Consider the following 22581-nt stretch of genomic DNA (forward strand, 5'->3'; position numbering starts at 1 on the left):
GATCGCTTCCTTCTCTCTTGTTCAAGTTCACCAGTCCTGGTCCGTGAGCGTGCATGCGATAACAACAAAACCCGATATGGGAGCGAACAACAACCACTCCGTCGATCTCCCGCTTTATGCAATTCCATCGTGTTAGGACCCCATCCGATAAGATCATCACGGACCCGCACCAAACAACAACGGAAGGGTGCCATCATTTTGCTCCGAAGACCGTCTGCATGGTGCCCAACAGGTCCGAGCGGAGTATGATCGTATGCTCAGTCTGCATGCGTTCCTACGGGAAGAGTATACATGCACAAAAAATATGAACATGAAATACTTACTGGACCCCAAATATTGAGGTATGTCAATTTTTTGGTCGGTTCAACTCGACGCACAGACCAGACCAGACGACCACAGACCCTTTCTTTGATCTCAGGAACAAGGGTATAAACGATTTTTGATTGTCGTTTAAAATCCTCCGAGTTTCTCCTCTTTTAACTTTAATTTGCGAGAGAGCCGTTTGTTTGGTTTGTTTCGTTCTCCGCGTTTTGGCCTTGAGCTGTCTTTTCTGCGTCGACGACTCTCATGAAGGAGAAAACACTAGGAACAAGACACTCCAACAATAGACAGTCTGTGCCATGCCTGGTCATGCTGCGCACCACCAGCATGGTCCAACCAAGATCCAAGGTCCGAGTCAAGAAGAAACCAAAGTACGGTCTCATATACTCCGAGGATTGTTGATATGCATGAGGATGATCAAGATCATCCGCAGGAAGAAACGTAGCTAAACGCACCTTAGTCGGATGAAATGGTGGTAATCCCACGTCATGGGTTTGCATCAGCTACCTTGTCATTATGTACGCTTGACCGAGCTCACGCAGTCTCGCGTGATGCTTATGATCTCGATTCGCCTCATATACATGGATAAGATTCGTCATGAATCGGTTGAACAGTCGAAAGCTTCGGATCTAAAATCCAATTCAAATTCAGAGCCGGATGACTGAGACATCCGTGTCTCCTTTCCTGATTCGCGTTTGTGGCTGTGGCTTCGGAATGAACGTCACTTCTTTGCTAGGTAGACTTATATACCGAGCGGCAGCACAATCATAGCCATACCCTTATCCATGACAATTTGTACGTCGCCCTACCCCGACGCACGGTCATGACTTCCATCGGTATCGCAGTGATCCCACACGAAAGACAGCATGAAGCTAAGAATTTCATTTGACGCGCAACGATGCTAACGCTAAAATGCTAATGCTCATACCCACCAAAGTTTGGGTGAACACGATTATGTAACGTAATCATAAAACGACTTTCCAGCCATCTATTGGGCTATATCAGCCTTGTTCATGTTATGCTGTTACTTATCCGTGCTAATTCATCACCAGTAAGACATGTCTGTCAACACGCCTATAGTCTAAATAGGATAAGCTACTGCCGCCATTTTCATTTAATTTGACATCGTGCATCTATTTGGTGAATAACCGCAATGGTCAATTATGTGTTTATGTAGTTATGTAAAAGATTCCATAATAGTGATCTACTTGATCGTACCTCTTAGTCACTTATCATTGGGATGAACTTTGATTAGCGGTACTCGCATAGATCATAATATCTCTCAAAGCGGCTTTGATCCCGAATCCTCCAATCCACGATATGTTCATCTCATCTCCCCTGCCCGAGTCAGAAGATACAAGACAAGATGCAAGATGGCCGGAAAAGCATCGTGATTGCGGATCGTATCAAATGGAAATGGCGTTTTGCGTGCGAAGGCTCATTGCATTTTCTGCATCTCGCTGGTCACCAAATAACAGATAACAGATGACGAACGACACATGTCGGAGACTAGACTAGATTAGACCATACTGGACAGACTACCCTCCTAGTAAAGTACCTAATGCCCATCCGTACATCGGTAAAATCAAATTATCGTTCTGGTCCGAGAACGCCTCAAGCAGCGTCGCGAGTGTAGTCGTCGCTATATACGGGATAGGCTGTGATGTGAAGAATCCATCGAGCTCATCTCAGCCCATCTGATCTGTGTCTCAGAATTATAAAGTCGTCGAAGAAGGAGAAAGGCTTGACTCACTTTGAACGTATCGACCAGTCCAAAGACCCATAATAGCCCCGAGGACAGTAACATCGATAAGAGGAATGCTATGCTTCCTTCAACTGTCTTTCCGGACGAAGAGGTCCATCTGATTGTCCCGATCTTACGACCTACTATACTAGCCTATCAAGTCAAGTCACAATATATTAGTCAGTCACGCGCGCTCAAAAACACACAAAGATCAATTCTGACGATGAGGACGACTTACTAATGCGTCGCCTATACCTAACGATAAAACACCGAAATAGCAAAGTATCTCGGATGGACTGATTTGATTTGAGCACATCAGCTCGACCTGAACATAGATGAACGAAGGAAACGAGAGATGCAAGTACTCACCCCTCAAGCCATAATGGCGACGCACACCCAGCTAACAGGTAAAAATGACTCAAGATCGCAGTTCCACTATCTTTATGATCCAGAAACTCATTCAAGAACAAGTGGACCGACACCCCGAACGGCCATAGTGCGAAATATCGGATGTACTCCGCGAAGTTGAATGCCGCAAATGCTACCGAGAAAGACAAGTGCGTGAATGCGGGCTGTCGATCTCATATTATCAGTCAACATATTCTTCTCACAGATACAGATTCAAGGAAAGACAGGATCTGGAAAGACTCACGTCGACTGCTATTCCAGGAATGAACATGACCACCGCCAACGCATGGAAAAACTTCCTCCGCGCATTGACACTCAGAGTAGGCATCCTTTGATCGGCAGCATCCATCATCGAACTGGCAACTCCACTGATCGTATCCCTTTCTCCGTTGCCGGAGGCGCTCACGCCTATTCCCATTCCGCCAGTCGAGTGACTGGTGTGATTGGACGATGATGATGATGATGATAATGTGTTGGCGTCGTTCTTATTGGTGGTTGAACCTGTACCTGGAACAGTATATCTACGATGTTTCCTCGCTCGACTCAATTGCCTATTCCATCCGGCCACCGATATAGCCGCTAATCCACCCCAATAGCTGATCAAGGCGGGTCTGGTCCAGGGGTACTTTCCCTCAAAGAACCAACACACGACCCAGACGAAGGGGTTTCTGCCGCCCAATAACCACTGTGTCCAAAGTCCCACTAATCCACCGCAAACAAGGGCCGAGCCCCCGTAAAATCCAAGCGCGAGCAGGCGGCGGTGCACGGGTTTCTCATGTGGGAAGCGTAATCTATGAGCGGGCTTTTGAGCTAGGTGTCGAGACAGATAGAGTAATGGCGAGAGTAGAAATCCAGCAAGCAGAGAGCCAGGGATCAGTGCGAGTTGGAAAGTCAATAGAGGTGTAGGTAGTCGGTATGTCTTGATGTAAGGAGTTTGTAATAGGACGATCTGGTCGATAATCTCCGTCAGCTGGTGCTTTCGACCGCACAAACGATCCGACAGCCATCCCACCTTCATTCTGGTCAGATTGACCACTTCCATAAACAAGGCCGTCGCGGCATTGCAGACCACCGCCAACTCGCCTAGCGTGAACCCGCGTCTGGCAAGCCGGATACAGACGTACAGACTGAACTGGTAGAACAGCGTCGCAATGACTATATCGGATGGTGACATATCTGAAAAGCATGATGATCGTCAATACTGTTGACGTGTTATCAGATGTCACGCAGGCTCGGCCTCACTCACCGCTCCAGACTCCTCTTCCGACGATGGCAGTGACGATCTTCACGATGACACAACAACCAGTGACCAAGAATGAGAAGCCTACAACGCTTTTTGTCCGCTTCCATTCGCCCAGCCTGAGCCAATATGTACCACTAGGACTAGATTGTGCTTGTTGTTGTTGCTGCTGCTGCTGTTGAATAGCAAATCTCGAATGATTTTCGCTGTTATCCCTTTCGAGGCCGATTGACGCAGCTTGAGGAGAGCTCGGAGCGGGACAAAACAAGGATTGATTGCTTTGCTTGACCTCGAGATGCAATGATCTCACCAAGTGGACCAATAGCACGAAACCGCATAACGTGAATAGTTGTACGAGGTTGCGACGCGAAGTAGCCAAAGCGCTCAACGCTTTTATGGTGTCGCCACTGATCGACAAAGCGGTCTGAGCCTTGCCACTGTTATGGGCAGGATTGGTGAGTTGTCGAACTGGAGTAGAGGGCAATACTAGGGGCAACTCGATGTTCCAGTCTCCTGGTAAGGGCGTTTCGGGATTCGATGACAGTTGAGATAGAGCTGCGTGTAGTAAAGCGGAAGCGACCAACGGTCCAAGAAAGATCGCGAAGAAAATTCCATCATCCAGACTTTCCCTATGATAGCACATATCAGCAGCTGGTCACTTGACAAAGATTTGCAGTACCGGAAAAATGATGACCAACCTGTACTCTCTAGGTTCTGTACCCCAGAGACATCCTCGACCTCCGATCCCGATTTGCCCATCTTCGTCCGTCGTAAATGGCCGTCGATCATCCCGGCCAGCAAGGAAAGCAGGAGGGTTGGATCCGGGATGTACGACGGGATTCCGACCAACACGTTCTCTGACGCTTCCGGGAGCAGGGGAAGAAGGGGCGAATTGAGGCGAATGTGGTCTGCCATTGACGGAAGGCTGAGGTGAAGGCAACTTCTGTCGTATTGGGCGAAACCGCAGAAAGGTGTATAAAATCGATAGTCCGACCAATAAACTTATTTCTGCAGTGAAGAGTCAATATCGTGTCCATATGAGGTCGAGAAGATTGTGACGAGGAGACGTACCTCCTGCTAAAGCCTTCTCACCCCATTCATGCCCCAGCTTCCACACGCCCAATATCACAGCAGACAGCAAGATAGCATCTTCGCAGCGCCGCCTAGTCACGTTTATCCGTATACCAATTGTACGTCGCTTCTCGTTTGGAAGCGCGAAGGACCACGGTATGCGAAGGCCTGGAGAGATGGGAAACAAGGTGTATGTGGGAGGTATCGGGTGATTATGCGGCTCTTTTGAGCCTCTTCTCCCTGGCACCGACCGGTTCAAGGGGGGTATCGGCGAGGAGTTTGCCCTGTAATGGATCAGCGATTATGGTCAGCACGCTTTATGTCTTCCTTCACAATTCTTTGTTAATGCGAGGTTGTGTGGACGGGATATGTGCAGTGCGACGTACATTCTGTCCATCTCCAGCCTTTCGGCAGCCTTCCGCCTATCCTTGAGCCGCTCATCCTCCACCTCAGTCTGTTCTCCCCCTATATCATCCAAGAACTCATGCGAGCTCTCCGCACTGATCCATGAAGGCGAGCTAGCACTAGCTCCATACTGCGTCGAAAATCCTCCTTGATCAAGCTCAGTCAGGTTATTGTGCTCCGTGTCTAGCTCTAGATCTATCACGTGCTCTTCGATTTCGCGAGCTTTCCCTTTGTCCAACCGAGGTACAGGTATAAGTATAGGTGCACCAGCTCCGCCTTTACTCGAACTTCGATTCTTGACCCTCAGAGAGCTGGTGAAGGACTTTCTACTTGATCGACCACCTCCTCCTGAAGTCGTCGACCCGCCAGCCCCCCCGCCAAGGGGCAGGGGAGAAGCCCGGGGAGACGAGTATGATTCTGGTGGAGGTGAAGGTGAGGAGGACGATCTGGACACTGACCGCGGTCGACTATGGTGGTGGTGATGATGGTGGTGGTGTATCTTGGCTGAGTAATGTGGTTGAGTTGTCACTGTGCCGAGCTGCTCGATTTAGACGATCGACGTTGCAAGGTGACGTGAAAGTGATGAAGTAAACTGGATCCCGGTTGACCGAAATGGATATTTTCAGTTGATGAGCTGTTCGCTGGTCGAGACGCTGCGCTGATATGCAGAAGTGTCAGGGGGAAGCTACTCGTGATTGAGATCTACTGGCAAGTCTAACCTGCTGATTTTATGCTGGGATACGATATGGGTTGTTGGTTAGTAGAGTTACAGCCAAGACTGACAGCTGGCGAGTTCTTTATTTTTAGTTTGTGTATTTGAATGGAATGGATGATGACGACGTGGTCATTCCAGGTGGAGGCGGCTTTTCCCCGAAAACACCCCAATAACCAACAGCACAGCTTCATTAGCTATATGATTATCCGCATCGCCATGCATGCATACAAACAGATGTTCTTCGGCACAGAGAATGAATAGCACGAGGAAGGAAGTAGGAATGCTAGTCTGATCCTCAAGGCAGATCCCAAGTGAAGAATTAGAGAGAAACAGGCAGATGGTAATGTCTACAATTTCAACCTTTTCCCCCCTTCCCTATTCTCAGCCGCCTCTCCAGCTCCAGATCCAGGTCCAGCACGTTTCTGACTCTTACCCAGCTCCTTGCTACCTTTGCCAATGACAGTCACTCCTTTACCGGATTTCACTAATCCTTTCAGCGCTTCATCCTTCTCCTCTCTCACCGACTTCCTCTTCTTGCTATACAGATCCGCCATACTGCCCAGCTTCTTCTGTTCCGCTTGCTTGGCCTTCCTATTCTTTTGTCGAGCTTTCTGGGCTTCCTCAGAGGTCAACTCGGATCTAGCTACCAACGCAGCAGACGAAGGAGCTTGGAACAATTCTTGAGGCGCTAACATCGTCGAAGTAGTCATATTGACGGGTAAAGCGGTTTCCATGCTGGTTGTAGGTAAATCCGATATCGTCGTGATCTGTGCTTTTGGCTAATCCAAAGTATGCGAACATCAGCTGTCTTTCTCACCTTCACAGTCTACAGTCTGGAGTCCCGTATATACATCCCGGTATGAGTTTGACACAGAGCGAGAAACAACATAACTCACAGCCTTTGGCACAAAGTTAAGACTGCTCAACGCATCAAGCTTATAACAAATCTCGTTCCACAAACTATCAATCTCGTCGTGCGCCTTCTTCAGCTTCTCGTCTCTGGGATCTTTGACCTTAGTGCCACTTGAAACAGCTTGGTATTCCTCCTCGTATATCTGAGCGAGGGACTTGTTGGACTGCGTATCTTGAAGCTCAAAGTATCTTGAAGGTAGGTACGGCGTAGGTTCGTAAGCTCGAACACGTATTGGCGAATCAAAATTGTTCTGCATTCATCGTCAGCATCATAGTATTGCATTAGGGACTGAGATTAACAATTGGGAGGGAAGCAGAACGAGATTAACGCACATCTAAAATCCTCGTTTTGATGATTTCCTCTAACGATTTAACGGTATCATCCGTTATCACAGGTATGACTTTCTGCACTTGCTCGAAATCCAGATTCTCCTCCAACAGCGAGTTCTCCGGGCGGGCCTTCGACGTCGCTTCTCCTAGTAAAGTCCAGTCTTTAGGCCCGATGGCTTCAGATTCAAGTTCGGCGATCTGCTTCGCTAAGGCAAGTTGGCGTTTCTCTTGATTTGACAGATCTGTTTCACGATGATCAGCTATAATCTTCCTCCATTTGTCAAGCTGCAATAGATGTATTGCCAGATGATTGTCTAACTCACCCTTCTCCTCTGCTTCTTCCTCTTCATCACTATCGAACAAATCACCTTTCATCCTGCCCATTGTATCGTATGCCGCATTCTCATCATCTTCATCTGCCTCTTCTTCCTCATCGAAATCTTGCATCAGATCATCCTCATCGAATTTGACGCCTTTCTTCCCTTTGCCTTTCGTCTCGCCTTTGAGATCCTTGGCTTTGGCTTTACCTTTCCCGTTAATTTGCGGTTTGGGCAGGCCTCTGGGCCTTTCAAAGAAGTCGGAATACATGATGTCTGCCAGAAACATTTCCAAATAATCAGCTCTGCTGTCGATCTCGGTTGCTTTCGCTCCACGAAGGCTAAGGCTGGGGTGCGAAATTGAAGACTCACCCTCATCATCGCCTGCACCACTAAGCATCATACCGCCAACATCTTGCAGATCCTCCTCGTCGTCCTCTTCACCTCCCAGCCGTCCGGAGGTCAGACGCCCAGCTTCAAGCTCCTCTGTCTGTCTGTTGAAGTCGTCGATCGAGAAGAATTCGTCGTCCAGCGTAGGATGAGCTTTTTTGCCTTTTCGAGGTTGCGAAGGTCCTGCTCCGAACAATGCAGATTCATCGTCTTCCTCTTCAACTTCATCCTGGTCCTCGTCGTCCTGGGCCTCGTCGTCCTGATCATCTGCGTCTTCCTCGTCATCTTCGAGATCGATATCTTCGTCATCGGTCTCTTCATCCAGATCCACTTCTTCATCTTCGTCACTAGCGCTAGGATCTTCTTCTTCGTCAACCTCTTCATCTAGGTCGACTGAATCTTCGTCATCTTGAACCTCATCGGAATCATCCTCTTCATCATCATCATCTTCTTCATCAGAGTCTTCCTCGTCCTCGTCGGAACCATCAATCTGCGCCATTAAGTCCCTCAGTTGCTCATCATCCATCTCAGCAGCCTCCGTCTCCCCACTCTCAATCAACATCTGTCTAAACTCATCTATGTCCATCTCCGAGTCGTCCTCGCTGTCATCATCTTCGAGATCTTGAAGTTCATCTTGACCCTCCATCGCGTCATTCTCACCACTCCCCACTTCTTTAACCACTTTTGCTATTCCCTCGGTGCGTAATTCCAATTGCGCCCAAATCTGTTCCGGGTCTAACCCCTCAATCGTCAATTCCGATAATGGTGTAAAAGGCAAGAAACTCTCCACATCCGGTTTGACATCTTCTTCTTCACCATCTTCCTCCTCTTTTTTCTGCTTTTTCTTGTTTTTGGTCTTGTTCTTGGTGGATGAGCGGGTATGTATACTGGGAGGTTCGAGGATAGAGAGCAGGAAAGGATGTAAATGAGAATGGGAAGTAGCTTCTAGTGATATACCTAGATCACGGACACATCAGCACGACCACCTAGGAAAGAGATAGTTGTGACAAAGCAAGCCAAGGAGAGGAGAAGAAGAAGGGATTATGCTTACCGAGATCAAATATTTCTTTGGTTACTTCCAAAGCCTTTGAGGAAATATCTTGATCGCCTGTGGAACTAGCTAAGACCCATGGTTTCTGCTCGATCAACTTGGACAATCTCTCCAGATTCTCAGATAAATTGATCTCCGATATACTCCCCGACATCTCTGGATCGCTTCTGATACCTGAAGAAGCTTGATTATGCAGGTTACTCGATGTTGATTTTTGATATATGATGCAGGTTCAAAATTATTGACGACTCTTTAGAGGTGGACCGGAAATCTTGGATGAAATCTGGAGTGACCACGTGGACCTGTGCCTGCTTGTACTAGAGCGGATGATGTGGCATTTCTTCGTCCGCTTCCTACAAAAGCAATCACACAGAATGAAGCATCGATCGTCGAATACATGCATGCGGACCTCCAGGTGATCATACCAGCAGGATGTATACGTTGTATTGCCCCCGCGACTGGAGCCGGAAGGAAGGTAGGCATTGCCGGTATGGCAAGTATCATAGCAAATCCAGGGCTAGAAGCACCAGGCTGAATGAGGCGCCGATACCCTGTCCCATTCTCTTAAACGTTCACGCGTCAGGCTTCATCTCCCTTTCGCAATCGTCATGAAACAGAGCGTCATCGTCATGAGAAGGCGGTATTCAATCTCAATACAAAGGATGCTCGTCATCTCGTCTCACGGACAGCTCGCGAAGTGTGACGCCAATGACCCATTGCGTATTATACCCATCCTGTCTTCGATCGTCGCAGGCGTCATACCACTATCCTACTTACGACTCGCAGACTAGGTTGACAGCATGGTCCTGACGTGTACTGAGTTTGCACTGATAACAAATTATTCTTTCCTCATCAAGGTTCCTACTATATTATCAACGCAAATGATTTTCTGCATCACCACCACTATCCTTCCTGCATCATCAAAGTGATCTTTGAGATCCACGACACGAGCACAAGAACCTCCCAGCGCTGCAAGTCATTCTCTCGCCTCTTGCTCACAGAGCTCTCCTAGACTGGGTGAAACCCGGTTTGCGATTGTAGGAACACTCAACATGGTAAGTGAGCGTCCCTGGCTTGTCCTGTACATACAGTACACGCCAGGACACATCGGCGTGACCGTTGTGAAGGGTAAGCCGCAAAGCTCAGATGTAGAGAGACTGACGGATCATTGAGGGCGCATGTCACTCTACCAGAGCCCATCCCACACATCATACGACCCATAACTACCCTCGAGGGCAATACACTTACCCTCATGCCCACTCACACTCGTACTCACATTCAAGTTCACACGCGCAACCACACAGGATCACCCCGCAGCCTCAGATGGTTGTCATGGACTCGCCCCATATCGTAGTTGGCGGAACACCTCGACGAAGACGCACGGGCAAGGTCGTGGTCAAAGCCACGGAATGTACGCCTGGAGGAAGGACTGTGACGAAGACGTATTATGAGTATGGAAGGAAGTCGAAGAAGGCTAAGAAGCAGAAAGGTGTACGTTTCATGTAACTGGTCGACATTGCCACTACGGCGCTCAGGAATTAGCATCTGCATTGATGACGTCGGACAGCCTACGCACTCGATGCTCGATCTGTTGCGCTAAAATGTTTTCCAATGATGAAGGTCGACCGCGTCGCTGAACGAAGGAGTAGTGGCAGTGGATATCGATATAATTATGCGAATGACTGTGTGACTATGCGACTGTATGACTGTATGAAGCATTTCTTCCACCATCGTACGAACTTGTCGATGCTTTTGCTCCGCACGTCGCATGTTGTAAGTTGCATATTGCATTCTACACGCTGAAGAGAATCAATACGACAAGCTGAATGCAATAGGTTGAGCAGCTGGTCATGTCCAACCAAGTATTCTCACGAGACCAGTGCCACCCATGGTCAGGGTGAAATGGAATGGGTCTAGGTGATTCTGCCGTATGCCGATTTGCCACGCACTTCGGCTTCCAGGCACCATACATCTATGTACACGCTTAATCACCAATTAACCAGATTTGATTCCGCTGATCCGATTCCTTTTGCATGTTAAATAAACCGAAAACCAAAACGTTTCTTTCTGCCAATCCCATCCATCATATTTCGTCGATCCTCACTCACCAATAACAGAACAACAAGCTACAAGCAAATATCAGATACAATGCCTCGATCAGTGAGTCCGGCTTCACTCTTACTCTGCTCATGACCATTCCTCTTGATCAAGGATCCGCATTCGTGGGGCATGCATCAAGCCGAGGAAAATAACTGTACTGACCTCGCCACCTGCCTTTGCTTCAGTCCCGATCCTCTGCTCGACCCGCTGCTCGACCTTCAGCTCCTGCTGGCGGATCATCCCAACAAACTAGACAATCATCCACAGCAGCTTACCCAGCCCAACATGCTCCCGCTCAAACCTTTCCCCAACAGCACGCCGGTGCTGGCGCTCAACACGGTAAACCACCCGGATTATTAGCTCAAGCGGCAAGTACGATGGGAGGAGCCGTTGCTGGTTCCGTTGTCGGTCACGGTATCTCCAATATGCTCTTCGGATCTTCCAGACCTGCCGAACAAGCTCAACAGGCTCCCGTAGATCAACAGCAACAGATGGTTAACGGGCAACAGTTCGGAGCGGGGGCTACTTGTGATATCCAAGCTAAGGGTGAGTTGTCGTCCTTCGTCGCCGAGTAGACCGTCCCCATATTGCAAGTCCCCTTCGCTCTCTCGCCTCGCAAGAAAGAATCGCTTGGCCAATTGCGCAATGTGTGAAGGTCTCTTCCCGAGCGGGTATTGGCTGACTGAGATCGGAATGGAAACAGACTTCACTAAATGCCTCGAAGCTACTAATGGAGATATGCAATCGTGTTCATACTACCTTGAAGCATTGAGTGAGTCCCATCTCACGCCGTCACAGCGAAGTTATGTCTCAGCAGTCCGCTGATGTGAAATTGCGTTGTTTTTGCAGAGGCTTGCCAAGCTGCCGCTCGACCATACTAGGCTGAGTCAGCTTCTTCAACCTGGATAATCAGGATAGTTCAATAGTAGAATAGCATATGCATTCCCGTACACTCACGCATGCCCATTGCCATAGTGACTTTCGTATGCTATTGAGCCCGATGCTGGCCGTGCAGCCAGTCCGTATGAATTCTACAGACCTGGCACGTAAACTTGTTGTAGACAAGTATGTGTGTAAAATCGGTAGGGCCCCGCGTGAGATGACCTCCATCTTCGCCGAACTCGTCCATAATTCTTATTATTGGTCGTACTGTACGACTTGCATCTGTAAATCCCAGTCTCAGCTGCTGAATCATACATCTTGCGGGAGGGATCTATCGACGCAAATCGCCCCGATCGGGATCAGCTGATTGAATCACTCAGCTAAACACGCCAACGATGTCCTCGGTATTAGTCACAGTCGGATCAACTTTATTCCCCGCTCTGACCAACAAGATCTTCTCTCCCGAGATCATATCTATCTTCCATTCGAACGGGGTGGAAAGATTGGTTGTTCAATACGGTCGAGCGGATGTTCCTATCTCCTTGCTCCGCGCAAGGAATCTCAAACTTGATGGACAGGGGAAAGCATCGATAATGATCGGACAGGGTGAAGAAAAAGGAGAAGGGGGTTTGAAGGTGGATTTGTTCAGATTTACCGATGAATTCGAGGGGCTAGTGAGGAGTTGTGAATATGTGATTTCGCATGCTGGTAAGTGATCTACCTTGGGTCTTGGGGCATATCAAAACAAAGACCAAGAACAAGAACAAGAACAATGCCTGGGCTGGACTGGGCTGGACTGGGCTGGACTGGGCTGGACTCGACTCGACATCGGGCTCCGAAAAGACTGCGATAGAAAAACGGACAGAGACAAGAATAGAGACAGAGAAAGCCTGACTTATCATCCGTTCCCCTCGCTCACCCTACGGCCCACCCACCCCTATCCCCATGTACAGGCTCAGGATCAATCCTAACTGCTCTCCGAATGACCCCGCCCAAGAAATTACTGGTGGTCCCTAACGAATCGTTAATGGATAATCATCAAGCCGAACTGGCGAATAAGATGAGTGAGGAAGGGTATTTGATGCTCTCCAATGTCGAGTGAGTTGGCCCTACTAAAACGCTCTATTTCGACTTTGTTTTTTTGATCTGGTCTGACCTGATCTGATCTAATCTGATCCGTCTCTACAATGCCGCTGACTCCAACGCGCTCGATAGGGATCTTGCAAATACCTTACCCAGCTTCCTCAACCCCAATCCCCACCTCGATGTTGATGTCAAGAAGGAAGACGAAGAAAGATTCAAGCTGTTCCCCCAGATGGACAGGGGGAGGTTCAAGAGTATCTTAGACGACACGATGGGGTACGAATGACCTGTGGGATTCAGTGTAGTGCGAACTCATCGATCCAGATCCAGAGCCGGAAACGCAATCACAACAAGGCGATGAGATGGGTGCGAGCACACCGAAGTCAAGGCGATTCATATTTATTGAACTGTCCCAACAAGACAAGCAAAACACAAGCAGAGGGAGTCGACATCAACGAAATTACACACACACACGAGCAGGAGTCATACATTGCTTTTTTAGCATTAGCATGCCCTGCTCAGCCATGCCAGCATGCTGCTCTGTTTGGGCTAGCTAAGATCTGCAATTGCCCAATTGCGCGCTACGATCAACATTTTTTTTCTTTCCATGCGCCCGCGCCCACGCCCACGATCCGAGTCAGCCTTGAACAAACGCGCAAGGGCCCTGGTATCGATGGCTTTGATTGCCCTTGTCTATCTGTGATTTGTGATTTGTGATTTGTGGGATAGCTTCAGCGCAGCCCGAAGAAGTAGAAGTAAAGATGGTATAAACTGATAGATCCCAACTATATTGATATTCTTGGGAGTGAGCTTCACATGGAACAGGTATACGTAGAGAGTAGAGTAGAGGAAGGAGCGGGAAAATGTATTGCGAGTCTGCTTGCTGGCTTTGTTGTAGGCGAATCACCTCCCACCGCTTGCGGGTTTGGTTCTTCACTCGTGCACTCATGAATTGTGCGTTCTGGATTGACGATCGTAGGTCGTAGGTCGAGGACGGATCATGCCAACGAAGCGACGTGTCCTCGTGTGGTGCACATTCACATGCATTTATGAATGAATAAACGATCGAAGAACGAAAGGCTGATACCAAATAACGGAATATATGACTTCATGTAATTGATAACCCACTGAACAATCGATTTCTATTCGATCACTGGACCAGATGCTGGAAGTCCCATGAGAGCTGCATGCCCGCTCATTCGACCTTGGCCCTTTTACTGCTTCTCAGATCATCCTCCACGATCTCGTCATTATCCCTCTTCAATCCTTCTCCGGCATCTTTGATCGCCTCTCCCGCCTCAGTCGCAACTTGTCCCACTTTATCCTGGATATTCCCAATCACTTCTCCTGCTTTCTCCGCAATCGGCGCAGTCTGCACTTGAGTTGACGCTTCTTGCACTACTTGCTTGATAGCATCCTGCACTTGTTCTACAGCTTTCGTCACCTGCGTCTGATTTTGAGTTTGAGAAGTCGGTGTCAGCGTCGGAGTGATCTTGGGTTTCTTCTTCTTGACCATACTAGTCAAATCATTAACCGGTTTATTCTCCTCCTCTTCCTTCTTACCACTCCCACTCCCACTCCCACTACCGAACTGATCTCCACCTTGACCCAACAGGTGATTTATCGACTGCGAGATCAGATCATTTTCTTGAGGCGCAGGAGCAGATTTCAACTCTTCAATCTTAACTTCCAAATCACCTATCAAACCTTCTACGTCCTTGATCTCTTTCTCTTTCTCCTTCTCACTTAGTCCTTTAACCTCTTCACTGACTTCGCCTCCTTGAGATTCGGAAGATTTGAGCTGGAGCTGGGATAAGCGCTCTTTGAAGCCGCTCAGAGCTTTTTCGACGTGCGAGAGCGCTTCCGCCCGCATGTTGGGGGTAAACTCGAGGACAGTGGCTAGTTGATAACGCGTCGAAGCTAGTATTCTGGAACTGGAGGGTAGGAAGGTGCTCTGGAGGGAAAGGGCGGATGTGTAGTCTTGTACTGCCTGAGGGAAATTTTCTGCGATTAAAATGAAAATGAATCAGGATGGTGATTAGCTCGACCTGTCCATCGTCTTGGATATTGCAGGCGATTATCCATTACAAGAGTGATAGCCGAAGTCCATTTAGAATTAGATCAGTACTCACCGGTCTCACAGCTGACATCACCTAGAGCCAAATAACAATCCGCCAGATTCAACTTATCGTCCTTAGCTTCAGCGTCATCTTTGCCCTCGGTGATACTCTGATATATAGTTCGAGCAACATCGAGCACCTCCCAAGCTGCGTTGTAATCGTCTTCAGGTTCTTCTTCCTCATCTCCTTCCTCGTTCTCTGGGACTTGAGATTGCTGAGTGTTGGAGTTGGACGATGTGCCAGCCTCGTTCCCGTTCTCTGGTTGAGGCTGGTCTTCAGCTTCCACCTCGTCGTCAGAGAAGACGAATTTGCCGTTCTTATTGTCTTCTAATGCGCCTTGTACAGCTATGGATCACGTGCAAGTATCGTCATCAGTGAGATCCAGATCATTACTGACAATGTTTCATCGCCACGATAGACAGGCGGGTATATCAACTCACCAGCATCATCAGCCTCTTTCGAAGGCTCTTCTTTGCCCATGACTCCCTGCTGCGAGAACGCCAGCTCGTACAATGCTTTACCGTAGCTTAGGAGCAACGGCGCCATAGCAGGATCAAATTCGCCCACGAGCTGACGCCTGTATCAGCCAGATCGACCGTACTGGATGAGCTTGCTTCCTGCTTGCACATAAGAAAACGATCTGTTAAGGGGGAAGATGGGACGTACATGAGGTCCAAAGCCTCTCCGTATTTGACGACGCCCTCTTCCCACTGCCTGAGAGCGATAGCTTTTTTGCCCTCTGCGACTAGCGTGTCAGCCTGTTCCCTGATTTCGTTCGGATCTTCAGCTGCTGGAACTGCTGAGGAAGCATCTTCGGGGGCTTGCGCGGGAGTATCGGCCTGAGGAGGTATTTCTTCTGCTGACCTATTTGTTTGTAAGGAAGGATGAGCTGAGAGTTTCCAGATACACTGAGCTGGCAGAAAGCTAGAAGACTCAGCTCACATTTTGTCTGCAGTACTGTAAGATGCGTTCGGGGCGAGCTGGATCCTCCTTCTTTGTACTGCTCTAAGTTGCTGGATGAATGGAATGTAATGTTTCTACAGTTAAATTGTCTTTTGGACGCGTTTCTCTTTTCTTGCTGGATTCTGAGCGCGTGTCATGGTAGTATTTAATCTGCACACCCATTTAATATAGTTGATCTTGCGTAATGATCATTGGCCCAGCGGCGATTTGTCAAAGTGATCACTGTCAAAAAGTTAGATCATTAATTGGATGCTGCTTTACCCGAATGATCACCACAATCATCGATATCTCTACTTCTGATCGGTGGTTGCGTCGCTCATTCGTGCTGATCAGCATCTCAACCTAGAGGTCTGAACACTCGACTATTTCTCCATCCACTACATTGACGCCGAATCAAGAACGATCATCACGGCTGCTTAGCTATCTTCCGCTCAAACTGATCTTCGTCCCTTTTCCCCCTCTTCACCCATGCCCCCTTCTCACCTCCCCCTCGCCGCTCGATCCCGAGTACTCGCTACCCATCCTTCGTCAGCCACCGTCTCACACGTACTAGGGCTGGTGCAAAATGGGTATCTGGACATAGCATCGAGAGTGGCGGTCTCGCAGATCAGAGGGTATAGTGGAGCATCGGGAAGGCTATCATCATCATCATCATCATCGATCGGCTCTGTAAAGGTGAGTTACCGCTATAGTATACAAACTTCGATAAACCACAGAAGTATCAAATGCTGATAAACACCGATCTAGTCCAATGGTCACTCACTTGAGAGGCGGACGATGGTGCAGCGGCAAAGCTTCAGAACTTATTCCGCAAGTGCCGCCCAAATCACAGATTACGATCAACCGCATGAATCCGCATCCGAATCTAGCTCGACATATCATCGGTTCCACAACCCCTCAGAAAATCGTAGGACATGTAAATACAAATCATCGGATAAAGGTTTATCGATAGATAAAGGGATTACCAAGGATGGGAAATTCTTCAGAGCATACGATCTACCTGACGACTGGTCTTTACTGCCCGAAGAGTTTTATTCAAGATTGTACAACGGGGCGTTCCAATCTGCCGGTCATTTCTCACATGATTTCGACCACTACAATTATGAGACTCGTCAACTGGGCTCGATCGGGAACTTGTTAGGTGTTTTCGCCTTGTTCAGGGATACGGCGGAATACGAAGATTGGAGTTGGCTAGCTGGGAAATTGGAAAGGTTGACTGAGATCACCGATAACGTTAGAGTCCGACAAAGGGGCTTGATATCCCTCATCCACTCCGTCAGAGGGTATGCCTTGGCTCAACTTTCGCAGAATGACGAAGCCGAACAAGTTCTCAGTAGGATAAGTTATTCCGATTATCCAGGATACGCTTTACCTACCACCCATTCCATCGCTTCGCTAGCCTACGTCCAGATGGAAGATTGGCATTCTGCCATGAAGAAGATGGCAGGTGCTATCGATCGAGGAGTACAAAGAATCACGAATAACAAAGATAATATCGTAGTTCAAGAATGCGATTATCCGACTTTCGACTTCCAGTTAATCAAGATATACGAAGCGGCTGTTTTAGGTGCAGGGAGGAATGATGATTTGGTTGAATTCGTCAGAGGAGCAAGTTTCAATTTGAGAAGGTTCCTAATCAATACTACACAACATCCTACGCCATATTCGAAAGATCTTACCCATTTCCTCCTGGATTCTCTAATTCGGATAGGATCACCGGTCGAATGGTGGACGGACGAGTTCAATCGAGATTCAGGAACAAGCACTCGGAAGTTGGGTGTCTTCTTGTTCATTGCCCTTACAAGAGATAGAAGCAAGATCCAAGAAGCTATCGACCTACTTGAAATTTTCATGGTCAACGGTACATCGGTTCCCACTTCAGCTGCTATCCAGTTGTGCTCACTTGTCATGACGGAGTCCACAAGTGATGCCTGGACGCTGTACCAACGAGTATGTCACGCATACCCCAACTTCACGCACCATGCTCTATCGCAAGCCATGAGATTAGCAGGGCAAGCCGGGTGGAAAGAGGAAGAGAAGAGAATATGGGATCAATTATCGACAAATTACAAGCCGACCTTCAGAGATCGACTTACCGCGGCGGAATATCATGCTTATAGGGGTAGAGTCGCGGATACTATAGCAATGCTGGAAACCAGGGTAGGCAAAGACTTCGAGACCCGACCTCAAGCCCTTCAGGTCCTGTTCAACGCGTACCTCAATGCCAATAATACGAAAGGAGCCGAATCTGTTCTCAGACAGATCAACAATGTCCATCCTCAACTGTACCCTTACAATGCCCTCCTCCAGCTCTTCGCGGATCAAGCGAATGTCGAAGCTGCTGTCCGACTCTTCGACGAACTCTCGAATCTAGATACCATTCGACCTGATACCCAATCATACACCTCGTTGATCTCGCTTTTCGCCCATAGGCGGGATCCCGTTAACGCTGCGAACGTATTCAACGCCATGCAAGAAGTCGGCATCCAACCCGATGCTATTGCCTACGCGGCTATGTTGAACGCGGAAGTCGAGAACGGAGACTGGTTAGCAGCTATGAAACGGTACCAAGCTTTACCTGGACCAATCAAGAATGATCGGAGTGTATCTTCCGCCATACTCAAAGCGCTCGTTCTCCTCTCGTCACCGTTCGAACACGTCATGGCTGTCTTCCGCCGGATTCCCAAACCCAATAGACACGCCTGGGCATCGGTGATACAGAGTGCCTCCGATTCGGGTGAGATGGAAGTTGCCAAAGAGCTATACGAGGAGATGGACGATCTAGCAAAGGTCAACAAAGGTCATAAACCGGATGCCTACGTTTACTCGATACTCCTCCACGGGTATATGCGGTTAGGGGATGGGCAATCCGCAAGAGCCGTATACGATCAGATGCTCAGTCGGGAAGTCTTGCCGTCAAGTGTGACCTACGGAATGATCGTCAAGTCTTTCGCTGAAGCCAGAGGAGAAAGATCGTTAGAACAGGCTCACGATTTCGCGATCAATGTATCGAAACAAGCTAAAGCTGGGCATATTGCCGATCGACGAGCTGAGAGAGCTATGACCAACCAGAATATATTTAGTCCTTTAGTGGTCGCACATGGAAGAAATCAGAATTTGGAGATGGCTCAGACCTATTTCGAACTGGCGCAAGAGACCAACGGGGATGAACAGCGGGAAAGCGTGCATATCTATACGCAGATGATGGATGTCTACAGGCGAGCCGGAGATAATCTGAAAGTCATGGAGTTTTGGAATAAAGCTTTCACCTTGGCTTGCGAGACGACCTCTTTCAGAAGAGGCCCGCCAATCTCGTCCGACTCAAACGTCAATCCAGATTCAGCATCGGACGTCTCCAATAGAACTACTGGAGAAGATGAACATGCTGAAGCTGAAGCACCAAGTCGAAGTAATGATAATCTGCTGTGTATCCCATTATCGATCGCCCTCGACAGTCTGAGTGTAGCGGGCAAATACTTCGAGGTGAAACGAATTTGGAACGATGTGAAAGATGCTGGATTCGGATTTGATGCGGGCAATTATAATCACTTAGCAGTGGCCTTGGCTAGGACGGGAGATGTAGAAGGCGCGTTCATGGTGGCGGATCAGATTCTGCTCAAGCGATACGAGGAGATCAAGTATAGGAAGAATGAAGCTATGAGGGAAAGCGAGAAGCTGCAGTCGGTCAGTGTCAACGTCAATGGCAGCAACTCGAACTCTAACACCAACATCAACGAGAATGCCAAGATGGATAATCAAGATATGGATGAATTCTTCACCGAATCCTCGGATATTTCAGACACATCAGAAACTCCATCCCCTTCTGCCACTAGTGCAAGTGCATTCCAAGTGATCGATCGACCGGTCGAACCTACTTTCGGACCACCGAACCGACGACATACGTTCCATTCGAAATCACCTTTCACCGCTGAAGCTCGAGCCCGGTCAAATGCTGGTTCAACTTCAAATGGCAGCCAAACGGATGATTTGGAGTTGGAGATGAAATTGTTGAGCAATTGGAGACCGTCAGATATACTCTGGAAGCCTTCTTTACTCACTATCAACGTACTGGATCAAGCTTATGGTCAGTTGGAGAATGCCAAGATTAAGAAGGCGTGGTTACCGCTTACATATAGTGATGAGGCTGAGAATGAGAATGAGTGTGAGGGTGAAGTCGAGGGTGCAGATGGGGATAGGGATGTGATACCGAAGAACAAGAAAAGAACTTATGGAATTGTATTACCCCTCTTTGGCGGCGTTCCGGTACGAAATCATTTTACGGGACAACCGCACCGCAAAGGACCGACGGAATTGCTCAAGAGTATCAATAGACGGTACTCGAAGCTCGTGGGGTTGATCATGTTCCATCGGAAGAAGCGAGCGGCGAGGAAGATTAGGGATATGCAGGGAAGGTAGTGTGTCAGTATGTTAGTGTGTTAGTGGATCAGTTTGATTGATCAGTGATCGGTGTAGAAGTGGAAGAAGTAGAAGAATCAGGATTAGGATTAGGATTATACCCCGCATCTTTATATCCACAAGACATAAATAAACTCAAAACATGATTGTGTTTGGGTTTCAACTTATTCGCATTTGCCTCATCTGTTCTGCCTTTTTATGATCACGCGTCACTTGTATTCATGGATGCATGCGATCGTATATATCTCTCATCTATTCCGACGAGCTGCTGCTTCCTGCTTGCTGCTTGCTGCATGCTTCAGGTGCTGGCAGGCTGCAATGACTCGTCAACTCAGACTCGGAATACTTCTTCAGTCGCTTCCATCGTGTAAGCCTTAAGCTTGTGGGCTTTGAGATTGCCGTACTTCTCCGAATTATTGTGTTTTACGTAACATCTTAAATGTATCAGTGGGCTCTAGATTTAGATCCGCGCAGTTGGCCGTTCTCGTTTGGTACTGTACGTACGAGTGCGTCAAAGTGCGGCTAAATGAGTTGAAAGAGTGGATGTACGCGCCGACGCCGACGCCCATCGCCTAAGCCGGACAGAGGGAACCCACATTTCATAATCTTACACTTTGCCTCTGCATGCCTCTCTGTCGATTGAAATAGATATAGATATTCTATGCTTCTTACTTCTTCCAAGAGATTATTACCTATACTCACCAAAGTACCTACACCTGCTCATCGTTTCATATACTCAACAACAAAGATCAAAATGTCTGCTTCTCCTTACACCGTCATAGCTACTGATAGTGAGTCCCCTTAACCCTTTCAATCGATTTCGAGTCTGGTGCAGCATGAAGAGACATATGACGTTAATCTGTGAGACATGGGATAGAGGCCCCTGCTGCTATCGGACCATACGTCCAGGTAAGTCCAATCTGTCCAATCTGTCCAATCTGTCCAATCTGTCCAATCTGTCCAATCTGTCCAAGCGGATCCTGATACGATACTCAATACTTGAGGCTGAGCTGATATTTTGGATTGATACTAGGCTGTCAAGCATAATGGCGTGAGTCTCACTCTGAGTCCGAGTCCGAATCCGAGCTGCCTGATGCATAGTGGCTATCGATAGAATCTTACTGATATTCGAAATTGGCCATATCCCAGCTCATCTACGCCTCAGGTGCGATCCCCCTTGATCCGGTCAGTATGACTGTTGTAGAAGGAGGTATCGAGGAACAGACTGTGAGTGGGCTCGTGCTCGATCTAGGGATGTGTGCTACGTGTCATGGGAGTACGGTGAGGGGAAGTGTGTCAACTCTTGAGGAAGCGACGGACCACCTTGATTCGAGTTTTGGAGATTGAAGAACAGAATAGAATGGGGGATTGGAAATCGTATCCATCCAAAGGAATTTCCAAATTTCCAATTCTGCGTTCACTTTCACTTTCACTATCACTCTCATTTCCACTTCTTTAAACCCTCTTATCGATCCGACGACAGGCATCACAGGCCGCTCGCTTATACATATCATAAACCCATCGAAGTAGTTACTGACTTTGCTGACCATCATCCTCATCGCCGTGATAAATCATATCCGTCCAGACCCAAGTATTCAAAAACATCACTCAAGTCCTCGCCGCCTCCGGCTCCTCTCCTGCTCAGGTGCTCAAAACTACATGTTTCTTGAAAAGCATGAACGACTTTGTGCCCTTCAACAAGATCTACGCGGAATTCTTCGGCGAGACTAAACCCGCCAGATCGTGTGTCGAGGTCGCCAGATTGCCTAAAGATGTCTTGGTGGAGGTCGAGTTTGTAGCTGTCGAGGGCAAGTAAATCAGAGTACAGCCAGCCATGGACATGCACTTGGACTTGGAGCACTTGCTTGACTTGATGGAATTACTTGAAGAGTCAAACGATGGAAATGGACGCAGGACTGGAGCTAGGCGAGAAAGGAGACTACAAGAAGTAGAATCGAAAAATATGCATATATGCATCAATGCATTGATATTTTGCCTTCGTCCTGCGATATAGTCTAATCTGATCTATCTACCTGATGCGTCCGTTGCTCAATCTGATGATATCAAGATTATTTCCCTTCAGTTGTCCTCTCCTGTCGAACTGCTTGTCGTT

The 22581-nt window shown here is 48.1% G+C and overlaps 6 protein-coding genes across 6 annotated transcripts; 4 read left to right on the forward strand and 2 right to left on the reverse strand.

The window, feature by feature from the left end:
• Positions 1-1859: 1859 nt before the first annotated feature.
• On the reverse strand, positions 1860-9058 carry I303_103364 (uncharacterized protein; the record flags this gene model as incomplete). The annotated part of the gene is made up of 16 exons (XM_065968743.1): positions 1860-1979; positions 2075-2218; positions 2304-2361; positions 2435-2637; positions 2718-3422; positions 3486-3649; positions 3720-4342; positions 4412-4721; positions 4785-5068; positions 5171-5656; positions 6256-6683; positions 6801-7067; positions 7150-7388; positions 7470-7739; positions 7836-8810; positions 8905-9058. The coding sequence occupies 16 exons, from the start codon at positions 9056-9058 to the stop codon at positions 1860-1862; spliced, it is 5430 nt and encodes a 1809-aa protein (XP_065824815.1).
• Positions 9059-10227: 1169 nt separating this feature from the next.
• On the forward strand, positions 10228-11885 carry I303_103365 (uncharacterized protein; the record flags this gene model as incomplete). The annotated part of the gene is made up of 4 exons (XM_018406711.1): positions 10228-10395; positions 11190-11550; positions 11708-11776; positions 11854-11885. 4 exons carry the CDS (start codon positions 10228-10230, stop codon positions 11883-11885), a joined length of 630 nt encoding a protein of 209 aa, XP_018263519.1.
• A 396-nt stretch (positions 11886-12281) lies between these two features.
• On the forward strand, positions 12282-13255 carry I303_103366 (uncharacterized protein; the record flags this gene model as incomplete). The annotated part of the gene is made up of 3 exons (XM_018406712.1): positions 12282-12594; positions 12840-12984; positions 13102-13255. The coding sequence occupies 3 exons, from the start codon at positions 12282-12284 to the stop codon at positions 13253-13255; spliced, it is 612 nt and encodes a 203-aa protein (XP_018263520.1).
• Positions 13256-14164: 909 nt separating this feature from the next.
• On the reverse strand, positions 14165-16214 carry I303_103367 (uncharacterized protein; the record flags this gene model as incomplete). Its single annotated transcript, XM_065968744.1, has 6 exons — positions 14165-14973; positions 15102-15434; positions 15530-15666; positions 15756-15953; positions 16032-16126; positions 16209-16214. The coding sequence occupies 6 exons, from the start codon at positions 16212-16214 to the stop codon at positions 14165-14167; spliced, it is 1578 nt and encodes a 525-aa protein (XP_065824816.1).
• A 306-nt stretch (positions 16215-16520) lies between these two features.
• I303_103368 (uncharacterized protein) lies at positions 16521-20468 on the forward strand (the record flags this gene model as incomplete). Its single annotated transcript, XM_018406714.1, has 2 exons — positions 16521-16727; positions 16800-20468. The coding sequence occupies 2 exons, from the start codon at positions 16521-16523 to the stop codon at positions 20466-20468; spliced, it is 3876 nt and encodes a 1291-aa protein (XP_018263522.1).
• A 754-nt stretch (positions 20469-21222) lies between these two features.
• I303_103369 (uncharacterized protein) lies at positions 21223-22284 on the forward strand (the record flags this gene model as incomplete). The annotated part of the gene is made up of 5 exons (XM_018406715.1): positions 21223-21259; positions 21346-21377; positions 21502-21519; positions 21618-21695; positions 22054-22284. The coding sequence occupies 5 exons, from the start codon at positions 21223-21225 to the stop codon at positions 22282-22284; spliced, it is 396 nt and encodes a 131-aa protein (XP_018263523.1).
• Between the last annotated feature and the right edge of the window lie 297 nt (positions 22285-22581).

Source organism: Kwoniella dejecticola, chromosome 4, assembly GCF_000512565.2.
Source record: "Kwoniella dejecticola CBS 10117 chromosome 4, complete sequence".
Lineage (NCBI taxonomy): Eukaryota > Fungi > Basidiomycota > Tremellomycetes > Tremellales > Cryptococcaceae > Kwoniella > Kwoniella dejecticola.